The following is a 15211-nucleotide window of genomic DNA, read 5'->3' on the forward strand; positions in this document are numbered from 1 at the left end:
CAGCAATCTATACGTGGGGCACTTCATGCATCACTGACACCTATATGGCAAACAGACCTGCAGAAAAGAGCTGATGTTATCCAAGCTATGTGTGCCCTTCAGCCATAAATCCCCCAACCTCAACTGACTTATTGCTGTTTAAGCCAAGCTGGATTTGGCCCCTGAAAGGGGGTGATTTCCAGCCACATGAAGGCAGGTGGAGCTGTCACCAGCCCAAGCAGGAAGGGGAGCATTTGGAATACAAAGAGACACCTTGGGAAGGCCGAGGGAAGAAATTCTGCATTAAGTTGAAATTAGAACAAAGCAGATGATTCAAGTTCTCCTGAATTTACATTGGTTTAACTGTGAGCATCTCGTCAGGCCCCCAGCCAGATTTTGCAGCATTCCTCATCATTACATATCAAAAGAACTTGGAAACATCTATTTATCTGTTACAGTATGTACAACGTAACACAAATAGATGCTACAGTTTGAATATATTATTTGCTACACACCATTAGGAATCGACTCCACCACAATATATCAATATGATACGTATTTACTGCTTCAGCAAGAAGTCATCACACCCTGAGAGCTTTTGCCATCTCCACTGCTTTCACAGCTGGGCTGTCAGTCACATTTTCTCTTCAGTCTTCCAAAATGACAGACAGGGGACAAAACCCAGAGGTGCTCCAACACCCAGTGAGCACCAGCAGCATTACCCAACAGCTCTACTGGAGGCTGCCACGCTCTGGGAAAGCGCCTGCCCTCCGTCCCAGCCAGCCTGCCCCTGCGCACCAGGACTGTCGTGGTCCCCAGGGTTTGGAGCTGCGGATGGAGCCGGGGATGTGACCTGGCAGCAGCGATGCCTGGTCCCCGGCAGCTCCTGCAGATGCAAACCCCCCTGTTCATTGCTCATCTCCATGGGAACCAGCCATCACAGCTAATGATGGCTGCTTAAATGGCAGCCCCGATGACAAACGCAGGGCTGATCCGGCCACAGCATCCCCCGGCCTGCCCCACACACGCCTGATGGAGAATACACCGAGATCCCAGCACAGCCTTTTCAATCTCCCAGGGGCACCCATCCATGCTAAACTGGAAAGGCCAGAGAAAAATTCCTATCAACACGCTGTGATTCTGCTAATAATGGATACAAATGCCAGCCCCCAACACATGGCTGAGAAACTCCAGGCCTGTGCAGAAGGGTCTTTATCCTTAAGTATATCAGTTTTTCCTGAAATGCGGTAATTTAATGCCAAGGAGGGACATGGTGTGTTCTCCAGCCACATTCCTGCTTTTACAGCAGCCCAGGTTATAAATAACAATCAGCCTCTCCCGCCAGCCTGCTCCCCTATCCCCCTTCGCTTTTTTTAATCTTTGCCAAAGGTACTGTTTAGAGATCTTTCTAGACCATTTATTTTTAAATTACCAGCCAGAGGAGAGAAGTTAAAAAAATAGGAAAAAAAAAAAAAAAAGAAAAAAGGCAAAAGAAAGAAACTTCTGGGGCTGATAGCTTATCGTGAGGAAATCCAAATGTCACATTAGTTGAGAAAGTTGGAAGATTAAATTTTCCAACACCCTTCATCTGCTGCTGCTGACATTTAGGGGCTTTTTTCCCCCCCTCCTTCCCCTCCTTGCTGTGTCTGAGCAGGGTGAGCAGTGAGAGGGGTGAGCAGTGGGCAGCCCCATCTCCCCTGCACCAGAGGGGGCTGAGGCTGACACAGAGCCTGACACCATCAGTCCCTTGCTGTCAGCCCTCCCCAGCCCTCCTCAGGTTGGGGGATGCTGGAGGGCTGACCTTGGGGCCAGGATACCTTCACACAGCTCTGCTGTTTTCCACCTGAGTACAGTACATCCCAGGCTCAGCTTTGACAAGCATCATCCCCTGCCGCAAACACAACACAAAAGATGGAAAATTACTTTATTTCTGTGTTGTTCTGCCTATGACACCCAACCCAGAGCGACAGCTGATTTCAACACTTCTCCCCACATAAACCCCATTGCCCTTGCTAGCGGGAAAAGCTGAAAACTTCACTTCTGCAAACATTCTGACAGCCTTGGGGACCCCTGGGAAAACTTTCTGATGTTCCCATTTGTTAAAAATCACTTGGAAATCCCAAGTCTGTTTGGGGGGATAGTGGAGCTGAGGTGCAGGCAAAATGAACAGGTAGCTCATTTCCTTCTCTCTGCAGCTAAAGCTGGTGTAAGGCTCATGAATAAGCCCCAGCCATTGTCCATCAGCACCAACTCTGGCTCAGCTACATCCTCCTGTATTTAAATAGAAAAATTGAAGCTAAATAAAGAAAGGAAGGAAAGAGCACTATTGCGTTCCATTCAGACCTTCTGGTATCATCTCCCTCTGTTTTTATTGCAGCAACATCTTTTTTTCCCCAATTATTTTTGTTAGAATTTACTGGGATTTCACTGGTAAGGAAGCAACAGCAGAGGTAGGGAAGTGCCCTCCTTGCCAAACCCACATACATCAACAATAGGACACCCCCAATTTTGCAATTTTGCTTGGGATCTCCCCAGAGCAGGACTAAAGCTGATGTGGCTGTTCCTTCTCAACATGTCAGCTCCTAGAGTCCCCAGGGACACTGTGCCATGTCACCAGGCACAGCCTCTCCCCAGTGCCCCCTTTGCTGGGAGGGCTCCATGGGCACAGCTCCGAGGCAGAGATGCCTCCTGTTTCCTAATCCTGCCTAATGTGACCAGGATGGTGGGGTGTGACATCTGGGGGAACCACGGGCATGGGGACATCCAGCTTCTGTCCCCTGCCCTTCAGCAGTGACAGCAAAAGCCCAGCCCAGCCTGATGGATGCATTAGTCTTGCTCCTCATCCTCTGTGCTGGGAGTTGCTCTGTTCCCCAGGCTGTCTCCTCCTGCCTCAACCCCCAGCCAGTTTTTCCTTCACTTCTATCCAAAATCCCCTTTAATGTATTTTAAGCCCATTAGCTCCATCCTCTCCAGAGCAGCCATGGCAGGATCCTCTCCTCCCTCCTTTGGTAGCTCCCCCCCAGGCTGGGGAAGGACAGGAGACATCCTCTGCATCCTCAGCTGTAAATGAGTGGGACTGTGGGCAGGGAGAGCTGCTCAGGAGAACAAGTGCCCTCCACTTCAGTCACAGCATCTGCCTGAGTCTCCATCCCACCTCCCAGACTCACAGTGGCTCCTTCCCCTGCCAAGGAGCCCTCTTGCTCTGGGGACAGTGCCTGGGGACAGTGGCGCTGGCAGTCAGTCAGTAAATCTGCTTTGAAGGCATCCATCCTCCACTCCAGCCTGTCCCTGGCTCTGCTCTGGGGCACAGACTCCCAGGTGGGTCGAGAGGAGAGACAGAGGTCAGTGCAGAGAGATAATGCAGGGCATGTCACCCACAATGGTGGGACCCCATCAAGCCCAGATCCCCCCCTCCCTTTTGCACAGGGCCATCTGAATGCTCTCGGGGTCACCTGAGTGTTATTTTTGGATGAGGCCACGTGGTTTGCAAGTGGTTTGCTGCCAACATCATGTTCTCTCCTGCTGTGTTACTGTCTCTCCATGGCACATCTGCTGCCAGGTCTGGATGGGGACAAGGAGCGGTCCTGGTGCGCCAGCATTGGCTGGGGCTGTCCCCAAGGCTGCACTTGGGGCTCCTGGTCAGCTTCAAGGACTCTGCTCAGCAGCCTTACACCAAGAGCATCACTGACCTGACAAGCCCCTATTTTGTAAGGATCCTTCAGCACAGGGTGGGAGCTGGGTGCCCCAGGACAGAGCTGGGTGCCCCAGGGCAGAGCTGGGCGCCCCAGCACAGAGCTGGGCGCCCCAGCACAGAGCAGGGAACCCCAGGACAGAGCTGGGCGCCCCAGCACAGAGCTGGGTGCCCCAGGACAGAGCTGGGTGCCCCAGGACAGAGCTGGGCGCCCCAGGACAGAGCAGGGTGCCCCAGGACAGAGCAGGGCGCCCCAGGACAGAGCTGGGTGCCCCAGGACAGAGCTGGGTGCCCCAGCACAGAGCTGGGTGCCCCAGGACAGAGCAGGGCGCCCCAGGACAGAGCTGGGTGCCCCAGGACAGAGCTGGGTGCCCCAGGACAGAGCTGGGTGCCCCAGCACAGAGCTGGGCGCCCCAGGACAGAGCAGGGCGCCCCAGGACAGAGCTGGGTGCCCCAGCACAGAGCTGGGCGCCCCAGGATACAGCAGGGCGCCCCAGGATACAGCAGGGCGCCCCAGCACAGAGCAAGCATTGCTGGTGGAGCTCCCTGCACCCGTGGCACGGCACCTGAGTGAAGTCATCCTCACTGTCACCACGGGGAGGGAGGAGCTGGCAAATGCCGGCTCTCTTGGGAGCACCAGGAGATCGAGCTGACGGGCCTGTAGTTAAAGCACTGATTGCCAGAAATCACAGGATGGCTATGCTCGGAGTAGGGCAGAGAATTAGATTCAGTCTCTAATTAAAGGTTTGATCTTCATTTGAATTTCAGATGCCAGCTTTAATTTTAGAAACTTTTGCAGGCAGCAGAGCGACCTGCCCACCCGCCTGCTGCCAGGCCCGGTGCTCGTGGACAGATGTCACCATGGCTCAGCTGGGGGGACACGGCTGCACACCTGGCGCTCACTGCCCGCTGGTTACACAGATTCTGCAGTGACAAATGCCGTGCCACGACCCCTGGTACAGTGCTGGGACAGACTGGTGAGGGGCTCAGCCCTAGGCCAGGGTGGTGGCCGTGCCAGAGATGCCACAGAGACAGTACTTACATATTCAGTGTCGGCCTTGGAGTCATAGTACTCGATGTCTTCCTCCTGCAGAGAAAGGGAAGAGCTGTTAGTGCCAGACAAGGACAGGGATGGGAAAGGAGTCTCTCTGTGACTTGTCCCCTCAGCACCTCTCTCATGCTATTGGTAGCCACCTCATTGCTGGGGACTGAAATCTTCCTAGCCCATGCTGTCCCTGAGACATGTTCAGCACATCACATCCTCCACATCCACCATCCAAGGACCGGCCATTGCCTGCCATGCTTCCCTCCACCCATGGCTGGGCTGAGCCCCAGCACTGGGGGGCCAACAGCCCTGTGACAGTGACACCGGTGTGACCACAGCCAGGTGCGAGCCTGTGCCACTTGTGTCCCCACAGCCAGGATGCTTGGGTGTTGCAAACATCAGGAACCACAGAAATGTCAGGTATAGGCAGCGTGGCCCCCTCCCTGCACTGCAGAAACAGGGAGAAAAGTGTCCTTGCTTCCACAGAGAAATGCACGTCGTTAATTTGGGGTATTTAGAGCCTATTTAAGCAGAAAGGTCTGCTTGGATTCCTCTTCCCAGAGTGTCAAGACGCGAGACAGCTGATAAAATTCCTGAAGAGGCAATTGGGAGAGCAGCGATGCTGTCACAACAGCGTTCCGTGTACCAGTAGAAAGGGTAATTAAAGGGCACTCGGAGACTCTTCGCAGCGTGCCGGGACCGAGCGCGATGCGGGCACACCGGCAGCACAGTCGTGGTGCTCACACGTCTGCCAGTCAATCCCCAGCAGCAGCCAGCCTTCCTCCCCATCAGCAGCCAGCCTTCCTCCCCATCAGCAGCCAGCCTTCCTCCCCATCAGCAGCCAGCCTTCCCCGGCACGGGCAGCGCCTTGGGGCGATTATTGCTGTTATCATCTAACGAGGAAAGCGAGCTGGACCCCGAGCAGAAACACAGCCAAAACCCTGTCCTGTCTCCTCCTGCTCTGCTCCTGCCTGTGCCGCAGCCAGCCCTGGGCACAGCCCTGTGCCGGGCACGGTGGCACCGTGACATCTGTCCCAGCCTGGCCACGGGCTCGTGCTGGAGAAAGGGACCAGCAGGGGCGAGCAGCTCGGCAGGCAGGCGGCATCACACATTCCATCATCCTGGCACTAACCCCGCAGCACGATTACCCTCTTAGCCACAGAACTGCCCCCAGAGCGGTTTGTAGTGGCTTCTCCCGGCTTCCCGAGAGCTGGGAAAGCCTCTGAAGCTGATCTTGGGGACATCAAGAGCAGGGAACCCTGGCAGGCTGGGCAGCCGATGTCTCCTCAGGATGGAGATTGCAAAGGGCAATTCCAGCATCTTCTTGAGCAGAAAGAAGGGCTCTGCTACTCTTTAATGATTGCGATAAGACAGCACCGGGAGGGGAAAGTGAAAAAAAAATAATTGACGCAGCATCTTCCAATTTCTGCTATTAAAAAGCCCAGTCATTACGGGAACACACTTATTAATTATCTGTGATTTGTAGTGAAATGCTGTGGGGTTTACAACAACAAGAAAGGGGGGAAAAAAAAATAATTAATTTTTCTTCAGCTGCCCTTCCCGAGCCGCTCTCGGCCCCTCGCACGGCCCTGCCCCTCCCCGGCACCGCCGTCCCCGGGTCCGCGGCCATCTGCACTTCCTAATTAATGGAACCCCCGGGAGACCCGTAACACAAACGAGCTAATTTCATGTTTAATGATCTTTAATCAGGAGTGAGTGTGACTAACAACGGCCATCCAGAAGGTGCTTTGTTATTCATTTTATTCGCCACTGGCTCCTCCGAAAAGCTCGATTCCCCTCCCAGCCGCAGAGGGCAGGAGGTGATGATGCTCGGGCAGGAGAGCCGCTCCCCCGATCCTGCTTTCACTCGCTCCAGCGCTCCCACGGCACAGGGAGCAGGGCCCCTGGAAGGATGTCCCTCCCACCGATTCCCCCGGGATCACAGAGCCCTTGCCATGCGCTCTTCCAAGCCCTGACAGCCCCAGGAGCAGCAGGGTGAGATCTCAGGCCCACTCAGGCTGTAGCTGAGGTTTCCACGCGTGGGACAGCCAGCACCAGCGTGGCCCTGGCCCTGGGATGTGCCCTGATGCCAGGCTCCAACCCTGCTGATGCTGGGGGGCTGGGGTTTTTCACGGGGTCCAGGGGAACTGGGGGAGCTGGCAGGGCACCTGTGTCCTTGCCACTTGGAAGCCTGTGTCTATTCCAGGAAGGAGGGATAGAGCTTTCAGAGATGCTCTAAAAAGATGCCACTGGTGTTCCAAGAGGCAACAAGGGGTCCTACAATTTCTGCTCCCTGATTTATTTTTTCTTTTTAACCACATTTGCCTTCTTCACACAATCCTCTCCTCCTCTTCCTCTGGTCCATCTTAACCTCAGCACCAGGTCTGTGTAAATAGCACTGGTATTTCTAGAGCCTTTCAGAATAAATACCAATAAAGAAAACAAGGGGGTGAAGATGTCAAGGGATTTTGAGGCAAAATATTGTCCCTGTCTGTTGCAACCGAGCCTGCAGGAAGCACACACTGGTTCCTGCTGCAGGGGAGGCTGACAAGGAGGAGCTGCTGCTCCATGATGCGTTAACCACTGCCCATTTCCTTGTACCTAAATTGCAAAGTGCCACCTGTACAGTGGCACTGCACGGCTGTGTCACTGGTGGGTAAGTGTGGGGTTAATTCAGCTCCTAAGCCCTCAGTGCAACACTCTGGGAGTTCAGTGCAATCCCAAACTGATCTGTGACTGTCCCCGAGGCCATTGCCCAGGCTTCTCCAGCAAAGCCACCAAGGAACCACTGCAGCTGCACCAACCCCTTGTGGTTCAGTGTCAATGGGCAGCCCCTGGCCAAGGCTTGACCTCCTGGAGGGGGCCTTGGGGATGCTTTGTGCCAGAGTCTCCCCAGGGACTCTGGCTCCTTCCTCACCCCCTTGAGCCCTCCCTAGGAGCCCTGTGCACCACACCTTCACTGTTTTCACACCAAAACACCAAGCAAAAAAGCTGATTTAAAATCCAGGCTGTGAGAACCAGGAGAGCTACAGGCTGGAGCCTTACCAGTGGCACAAGGGAGGGCCCTGCTCTGGCACCGGTGCTCCCTTGCCACACACCAGCAGTACAGGTATGAGACAAAGCCCAGGACAAGGAGGGGCACACAGGTGTCTCAGGTGGGTAGTGAGGGGCACTCCCCCTCACAAGCCCTGACACAGCCCTTTATAAGCACTCAAAGAGATCTTTTTTTTTTTGCCTAAAACAATTACAGCAGCTAAAAATAATGCTGAAAAGGTCAGTGCTCTGTTATCTCACTGCAGCCTGGAGATGTCTGGATGGAAGGGTGCTGGCCCAAACCTCCAAGTCAGCAACCTAATGAGGTGGCAATCAAACCATATCACACAGCTGGCATCACCCTAAAAAAGCCTCGAAGGAGCTGTTGGTGGCACATCAGCTCCCTGCTCCAGCCATCCAGCTGGAGCACACAGCTGGCAGGGACACTGCAGGAGAGCTATGGCTCACTCTCCCCTACAGAGCTTTCCTGTAAAATCATCTAATCTGGCTAATCCTTCTCCCGAGGACCTGTAGTACTCCACAGGATTGCTCACTGTCGTCTTGTAAGGGTCACCCTGCTAATCACATGCCTTGGGGGTGCTGCAGCTCCCCGGGGCAGTTTTGCAGGCAGATCCTGCTGCAGCACATTGATTTCCGTCCCTCTCAGCCTCCGGCTGTGGGTTTCATTTCTCTGAGCAGTACAGGTGACCCCTGTGGTCAGCAAATCTCTTTCAAGATTTAATTGGCTCTGGAAGAGCCAAATCCTGCAGCAGTTTGCCTTCAGGCAGTTAAGAGGAGCTCGGAGGGTGGTGAGAAAGAAAAGATGGATCCTGAGCTGGCACCTGCCTGTTTTCCAGCCACTGGATGGAGCTGGTGGCAGGACCAGCATCCCAGCCCGCAGCTTACCAATGTGAGGACAAACCAGGTGACCAGAGCTGTGCCTGGTCAGACCCGTGGGCAATTCAGTGGGTGGGGAGAGCAAGCAGGAGCTGGTGTGCCCATACTGCACTGGAGGCTCTGCTCATGAGCCCACCTTTCCTCTGCCATCAGCATTTAGAGAGGACAGTGAGTATTTAGGTACTTCTTCATGTTCCTGAACTGTTAAACACACAGAAATAGCAACAGCTTTTGCTTATAGTTGCACCTTTTGTACAGAAGACATCGTGCAGCATGTCACAGAGCTTCTGCAGCCTCACACCTGCGCTGTGGCTGGAGGAGCAGAGGATGAGCACAGCACGTCCCCACCACAGCATCACCCTGCCAAGCCCTCCTGGGTCACGAGGAGTGGGATGGGGCTGCCTGATGGCTGTCCTTGGGAATTGGTTTGTGCTGGTCAATCGGTCCTGGCTGCCAGCTGGGGCTGGAGGGCTCAGCCAGGTGAGTGCTCAGCCTGAGGTGTCTGAGCTCTGCCATGGGCACAGCAGCCTCTTGGCTGGGGAACAACAAAGCAAAGAAAGTGTTCCTGTTACACCTGCCACGGGCTGGTGTGAGGGCCACAGCCAGGAACAGGTTCCAAAGGGACTAGATGAATCCCTGGGAGAAATTCCTACCTGCAATCCCAGCCACGTCTGGCTGTGGCTGGCAGGGACTGAACATTTATTTCCACTGGCTAGAGCTATGCTTGTCTATATGCACCATGATGAATCCTCTCCTAGTCCACAGAAGAGGACAATATTCACGGTTAGCCCAGCCACCACAAGCTGTTGGACAGACCAAGAAGAGGCCTGGTGGAAACCATATTTCTCCTGCAGCATTGTGGATTCCCTGCATCCCATCCACCATCAGGGGCTGTATGCGTTCCCCAGGACAGGTGGAAACAGTCATCATAATCTGCCTTGGCATCTTTTTTTTAAAAGCAATTTCCTCCCTCTGCCTCTCTGACAGAGCTGGGGAAATATTTAAGTGACCTGTCAACAGTTTTTTCATCTCCCTGAGAAGATGTTTTATCTGATCACACCTCACCAGCTATTCTTCTTTACATGGCATCTCCTGTCCGTCCTGCTCCTCTGAGGCTGCCTCGAACGAGGCGCGGCCACTGCTCCCCACCACTGCACCCTGGTGCCACAGGGATGCCAGCACACACAGAGAGGCTGTTGGAGACCCTCTGCCCTTCCTGGGATGGGATGGGAAAGCCAACAACCCCTACACCAAACCATCACAGCCATGGAGATGCCATGGGTGGCCCAAACGTCTTGCAGAGTGGGGGGTTGGGAAAGCCCCCTCAAAGCCTCATCCTTGGTTTTTAAGAGGGAACAACACCGACACGGGGTTTTTGTGAATGATTTTCTTGTTCTGCTTTTCGGCCAGACCGGTGCTACAGCAGCAAGGTTGGTGCTATAGCACAGTAATTCTCCGAGCGTAATGAAAGCTGACATTATATCAAACACAATAAAGACTCTCAGTTGATGGAGATCATTCCTGAACACACAAACCCATTAAACTGAAAAAAAAAATATCAATTCTACACACTCTCCAGCCAAAAGAAAATGTGATTTGTTATCTAAAAGGGGGTTATAAACACAGCTTCAATGCACTTTCTGTGCTGTAATGAAAACTGGGTTTGAAATGGCAAGACGACTGCAAATTAGAGTATTTGATTTTATTTTCCAACTTTTTAGGTAAACCTTCTACAAGGGCAAGTGCAAGGTTACGGTGACAATCTTTCTGTTCTCAGCCGATAAGTAGGATCTGTAATTAAAGGAGGAGAAAAATGAAAGGAGGATAAGGAGCTGGTGTTCGCCCTTCTGATGCTGCTTTGAACACAAAACCCTGCCTGCGTGGCTGTGCCCAGCCCACGGGAACAGCTGCCAGAGCCCACTCACGGCACGGCACGGCACGGCACGGCACGGCACGGCACGGCACGGCACGGCACTGTACAGCCGCTGCTCCCCTGCTGACACACACTTGGCACTGCTGGCTGCAGCAGCAGGATGGGACAGCAGGATCCTGCACATGGAGGGATGAGGCACCCAGGGCTGTATGGCTGTGGTCAGGCACCCAGCCACGTGGTCATGTCTCCCTGCTTTATCCCACACCTTTCCTGGGCAGTCAGGAGCACAGTCTCTGTTATTGCTCCTGTCCATCCCCATTTGGCAAACAGCAATCCCCTTTTCCCTGGAGTTTTGTTTCTAATGGAGCTTGAAATTATCTGGGCTTTGTTATTCCTCATGTGCTTGCAGGCAGGGGTTACCGATGGAGGCAGCAGCGTGGGGCTGTCGAGCACTCATGATCCCCCTGCCACCTCCACAAATGTCACCACACCCCAAAACCACCCAGTGGTTAAACCCTGTCCCCAGCAGCTCCTACATCCACAGCTCAATGTATAGCTATTTTTCTTTTCCAAGTGAAAAGAGCCTGCTGGGCTCTGACCCTTCAAAAGGGCCTTTCCAACATCAAAAGGTGGGGAGAGCTGGGAGGCAGAGGGGCAGCAGGCAGGGGAAAAGAGTAGCTTCCCAGTATAGTAATGGAAAATGCAGTGAGGAAGGAGACTGGGAGAAAAACAACAGTAATAAACATTTTATGAAGCAGAAAATGGCTTATAAAGAAGTCAACTTTTAAAGGCAATTTATATAATCCTGCCAGGCGCACATAAATGTGGGGATGGATATCTGCAGCACTGGAGTGTCCCTTAAAGGCACAAATAGCTCTGGCAGCCCCAGCAGACTGACACGAGGTGATGATGATGATGATGATGATGATGATGGTGACGTTGCCCTGGGATGCATTCCGTGGCTGGCAGTGCAGATCTGCACCTCTGACAGCATCCCCCAGGTCAGCACAGCCCCCACTCCCACACACTATGCGAGGGGGGGACACCTGAGACTCTGCTGATGCTGCTGGGATGGGGCTGAAGGTCTGGAAAAGAACTCAAGGAAAACTCGGGAGGAAAGCAGAGCACACAAATGGAAAAGAACTGGGAGAACATGGAGCTGGCTGGGATGTCTGACAGGCCACATGGCAGCTTGTCAGCGAGGATGGACCCAAAGAATGGCAGCAAAAAATACAACATGACCTGTCAGCATTGTTGTAGGTACAAACATTCTGCAGGTCCCATGCCCAAGCAGGGCATCAGAGGATGGAAACCTGAAAACTGCATTGCAGGGTGGGCTGGAGCCACAGCTTCCTCTGTTTACTGCTGGGGATGGTCATCACAGGGCGGGCTCAGAACCACTGCCACGGCTGGGGGATAGTTCTAGGGACATCCAGAGCAGGGGGACACCCAGCTCTGATGTGCCTTGAAGGACAAACCCTCATGGCTCTGCATGGAGTGGAGCCAGACTGTCCCAGTGGAACTCTGAATGGAAGCCTGCAGGCCAGAAGATTCTCACCAAATAAATTGGCCAGGCCACTGCAAACAGGGAGTTTTCTGTGGTTTCCTACCATACCAGTGCCAGGTGGTTGCTGTATCCCTTGGTGGGAGCCCACTCTGGCAAGAGGACCCAGCTTTCACCTTTCCACAGCTCCACCAGCCTTCTCCAGTGGGTGAATGTGCATCCCTGAGAAACCTTCATTGTGCAGGCAGGGAAGGGCATGATCTCCCCCCACAGTCTGCCCACATCCCTGCCCACCATGCCACTCTGAGCTGCCACCCAGCCCTGGAGTAGAACAAGCTCGAAGGAACTCATGAGGGTGCTCAGATTATGGGTGACCTTGGGGCCATGGCTACTTTTGACCAAGGAAAATGGTCCAATGTCCAGAACTGATCCGGGGACACAGCCCCAGCTTGGCACAGCTGGTAGACATGAGGGCCTGAGGGTGGACAAGCACAAGTAGCAGGGATGAAGCAGGACAGGATGAAGGGATTGTTTAGAGAACAGGGAGATACTTTGCAAAGCCTCCTGAGGTGAGAGGCTGAACTCAGCTCCAGAAAGGCCAGCATGGCTGGTCTGTAGCTAGAAACACCAGAAAACAGCAAGGAAAAAGGAACTTTCCCCGTAGAGATGGATCGTGAGTGATGGTTGGCAGCAGCTCCCAGCTGCTCAGGCTCTTGCTCCTGCTTCATTTTCCCCTGGACTTCCATAGCAACCCATCTGCAGTGAGGTTTAATGGGGCTGCCATTAGCACTAATGCAGTGCAAACACTCAGCATCTGCCGGCGCCTTTGGATGGAAACACAAAAATAACCGCGCTCGCCGCAATCTGTCATCGACTCCGGCGCGGGGTTAGGACGCGACACGCTGGGAGAGGAGGGGAGAGCTGCAGCCAGGAGGAACGAGCTGAGCTGAGCTGCTCGGTGGGAAGGGAGGAGAGGAGGAGCTGGGATGCCGTGCTGCCGCCTTTCCTGCCTGCTGCCCGTGCCAGCACCGGCACAAAGCTGGGGGCAGCTGCAGAGCCAGGGTCAGCGGTGCTGACACACAGATCTGACCGTGCCCGGCCACTGCATGGATGAAGGGGCAGAAAAAGGAGGCTCAACCCCGGCAATGAGATGTACAAAGCCTCTTCATCGCTCTGCTCTGCTCAGGAGCTAGGGCTGCTGCAGGCAGGGCTGAGGCAGGCAGGGCTGATGCCCAGCACCCTGGGGGCTGTGCACAGAGCTGGACCAGTCCATCAAGTGTCCCAGCCAGGCCTGAGCTGTCCTGATAAAGCTGCGCCGAGCTCTGCGGTGACGCATCGCTGCACATTGTTTCTGGGTGACTCGCTCCTAATTACCTTGATTAAGTGGTTGCAAACAGTGCTATTAAAAATATTTTTTTTCCATGAAAGTGGATTTCTGAAAGGTTTGTGCCGTGAATGGCAAAATGAGCCAAGAGCTCCCCAGCGCTGTAGCTTTTCCCAGCATGTTTTGGGTCCTGCTGTTATTCCCCTGGCAGTGGAAGTCAGCCAGGTCTGGTTGGAGAAGGAGCTCTTTGGGGCTGAAAAGAGCCCCTGCAGCAGGAGCCCATCCCTGCATGCCAGAGGATGAGCAGAAGCCCCAAGCACTGCTACAAAATGCAGTGACCTTGTACCACCTCTGCCTGCCCTGCACGTGTCCCGGTCACAAGGCATCCAACCCTGGGTGCCAGCCCAGCATGGGTTCCACGGGGCAACCACAAGATCCCTGGGGTACCTGCAGTCAAGCTTCAGGTGCTGCTCAGGGATGTGTGCTGGTCAGGATATGTTTCCTGACCCCAAAGGACACATGAGACTGGGTCAACACTAGGGATGAAGATGCCTGAAGCTTGCCCTGCCCTTCTCTGAGCTCTCCCTTGGAGCCCCGAGCCAAGGTCCTGGTGTGGCACCGGCACTGGCATCAGCAGGTGCCTGCAGCAAATCTCATTATTCTCTTCACCTCCTCTCCACTCTCCCACTTCCTCTTGGGAAGATGTGACAGCAATTCACCAGTACTCTCATGCACACAGGAAGACCCCTGTGAGCTCCTCCTGCTCCTTGGATGCCCGTGGGACACAGAATCAGCCACCCGTGTCCACCCCACACTGGCCACATGGCAAATGAAAGCCAAGCAGGTCAAACCCTTGCCTTCTCTTTGCTCCTCCCACCTCACCCCTCCACAACAGACCCTGGTGACCATCAGCTGTGGCAGGAAGGTCTGTGTGAGCAGCAGCAGCAGCTCAGACTGCGAAATACCCTCCCAACCAGCCTGGCAGTGGGGTGTCCCCAGGCTGTCCCCTCAGAGGGTGACAGGGTTCCTCAGGGCTGGGCGGGGTGCGGCCCTACCCAAGAGGAAGGGGCTGGATGGCTCAGGAGTATTTTTTTACTGCAGACTCCATTCGCGCTGGGAGAAAAACAATCTTTCCTTCCTTTTGTATTATGCTTATAATTTGAGAGCATTTCCAGACAGAATCCTTCAGGTTCCCGCTGAGTGCTATCACCGCCAGAATTACAAAGTCAAATGTAATCATTAAACCCGCGTCTTCCCTCTCCCAGCCCAGATTGCTCCTTCCCAGGAACAGCCCCCACACTGCTGGCATGTGCCACCGACGAGCCACCGCTGCTGTCACCCCGTGCGAGGCCCCCCTCAGCACCGAACGCAGTGGCTGCCGGAGATGGGGCGAGTAGGAGTCCCCTCAGCCCCCCGGCCCTCAGAGCCGAGCTGTCACTTCGACCTTCACCTCCTGCCTCTCCTCACGGCGTGTGCGGGCTGAGGCGAGGCTGCAAACGAGCTCCAAATCGCTTCATTTGCTCTCGTTAGCCGGGGCCTGCCGAGCCAGCGGCGACTCACGGCGGGGGCCACGAGGTGGGCGAGGAGGGACGGGACGGTGACTCCGGTGCCACAGCAAGGCCGGCAGGGAAGGGGCGGGAGCGCACGGAGCCTTACCCGGATGTTGTCCTGCCAGTGGTGAGCCTTCTGGAATTTCTCCGCCGCGTTGGCAAGTCTCTGCAAAACAAGTGGGAGACGAGAAGTGAGCCTAGGGAAAGCAAGAGGACGCAGGCATCGCCCACAGCAGCCCAGGGCGGTGGGTGCCACCTCAACAGCCAGCATCCCTGTCTGGGGACTCCTGCGGTACCGTGCCGCCCCTCTGCTGC

General features: G+C 54.6%; 1 protein-coding gene across 12 annotated transcripts in view; it reads right to left on the reverse strand.

The window, feature by feature from the left end:
- The window catches only part of CACNA2D2 (calcium voltage-gated channel auxiliary subunit alpha2delta 2), a 237924-nt gene that overhangs the window by 27850 nt on the left and 194863 nt on the right, over positions 1-15211 (reverse strand). For all 12 annotated transcript variants that reach the window (XM_086845654.1, XM_086845661.1, XM_086845656.1 and 9 more), the window contains 2 exons: positions 15003-15062; positions 4713-4757 (listed from right to left, as the gene is read on the reverse strand). In XM_086845654.1, the coding sequence (XP_086701780.1) occupies positions 4713-4757; positions 15003-15062 (105 nt within the window). The remainder of the gene's footprint in view (positions 1-4712; positions 4758-15002; positions 15063-15211) is intronic.

This window comes from Cyanistes caeruleus, chromosome 11 (genome assembly GCF_971803275.1).
Source record: "Cyanistes caeruleus chromosome 11, bCyaCae1.hap1.1, whole genome shotgun sequence".
NCBI lineage: Eukaryota > Metazoa > Chordata > Aves > Passeriformes > Paridae > Cyanistes > Cyanistes caeruleus.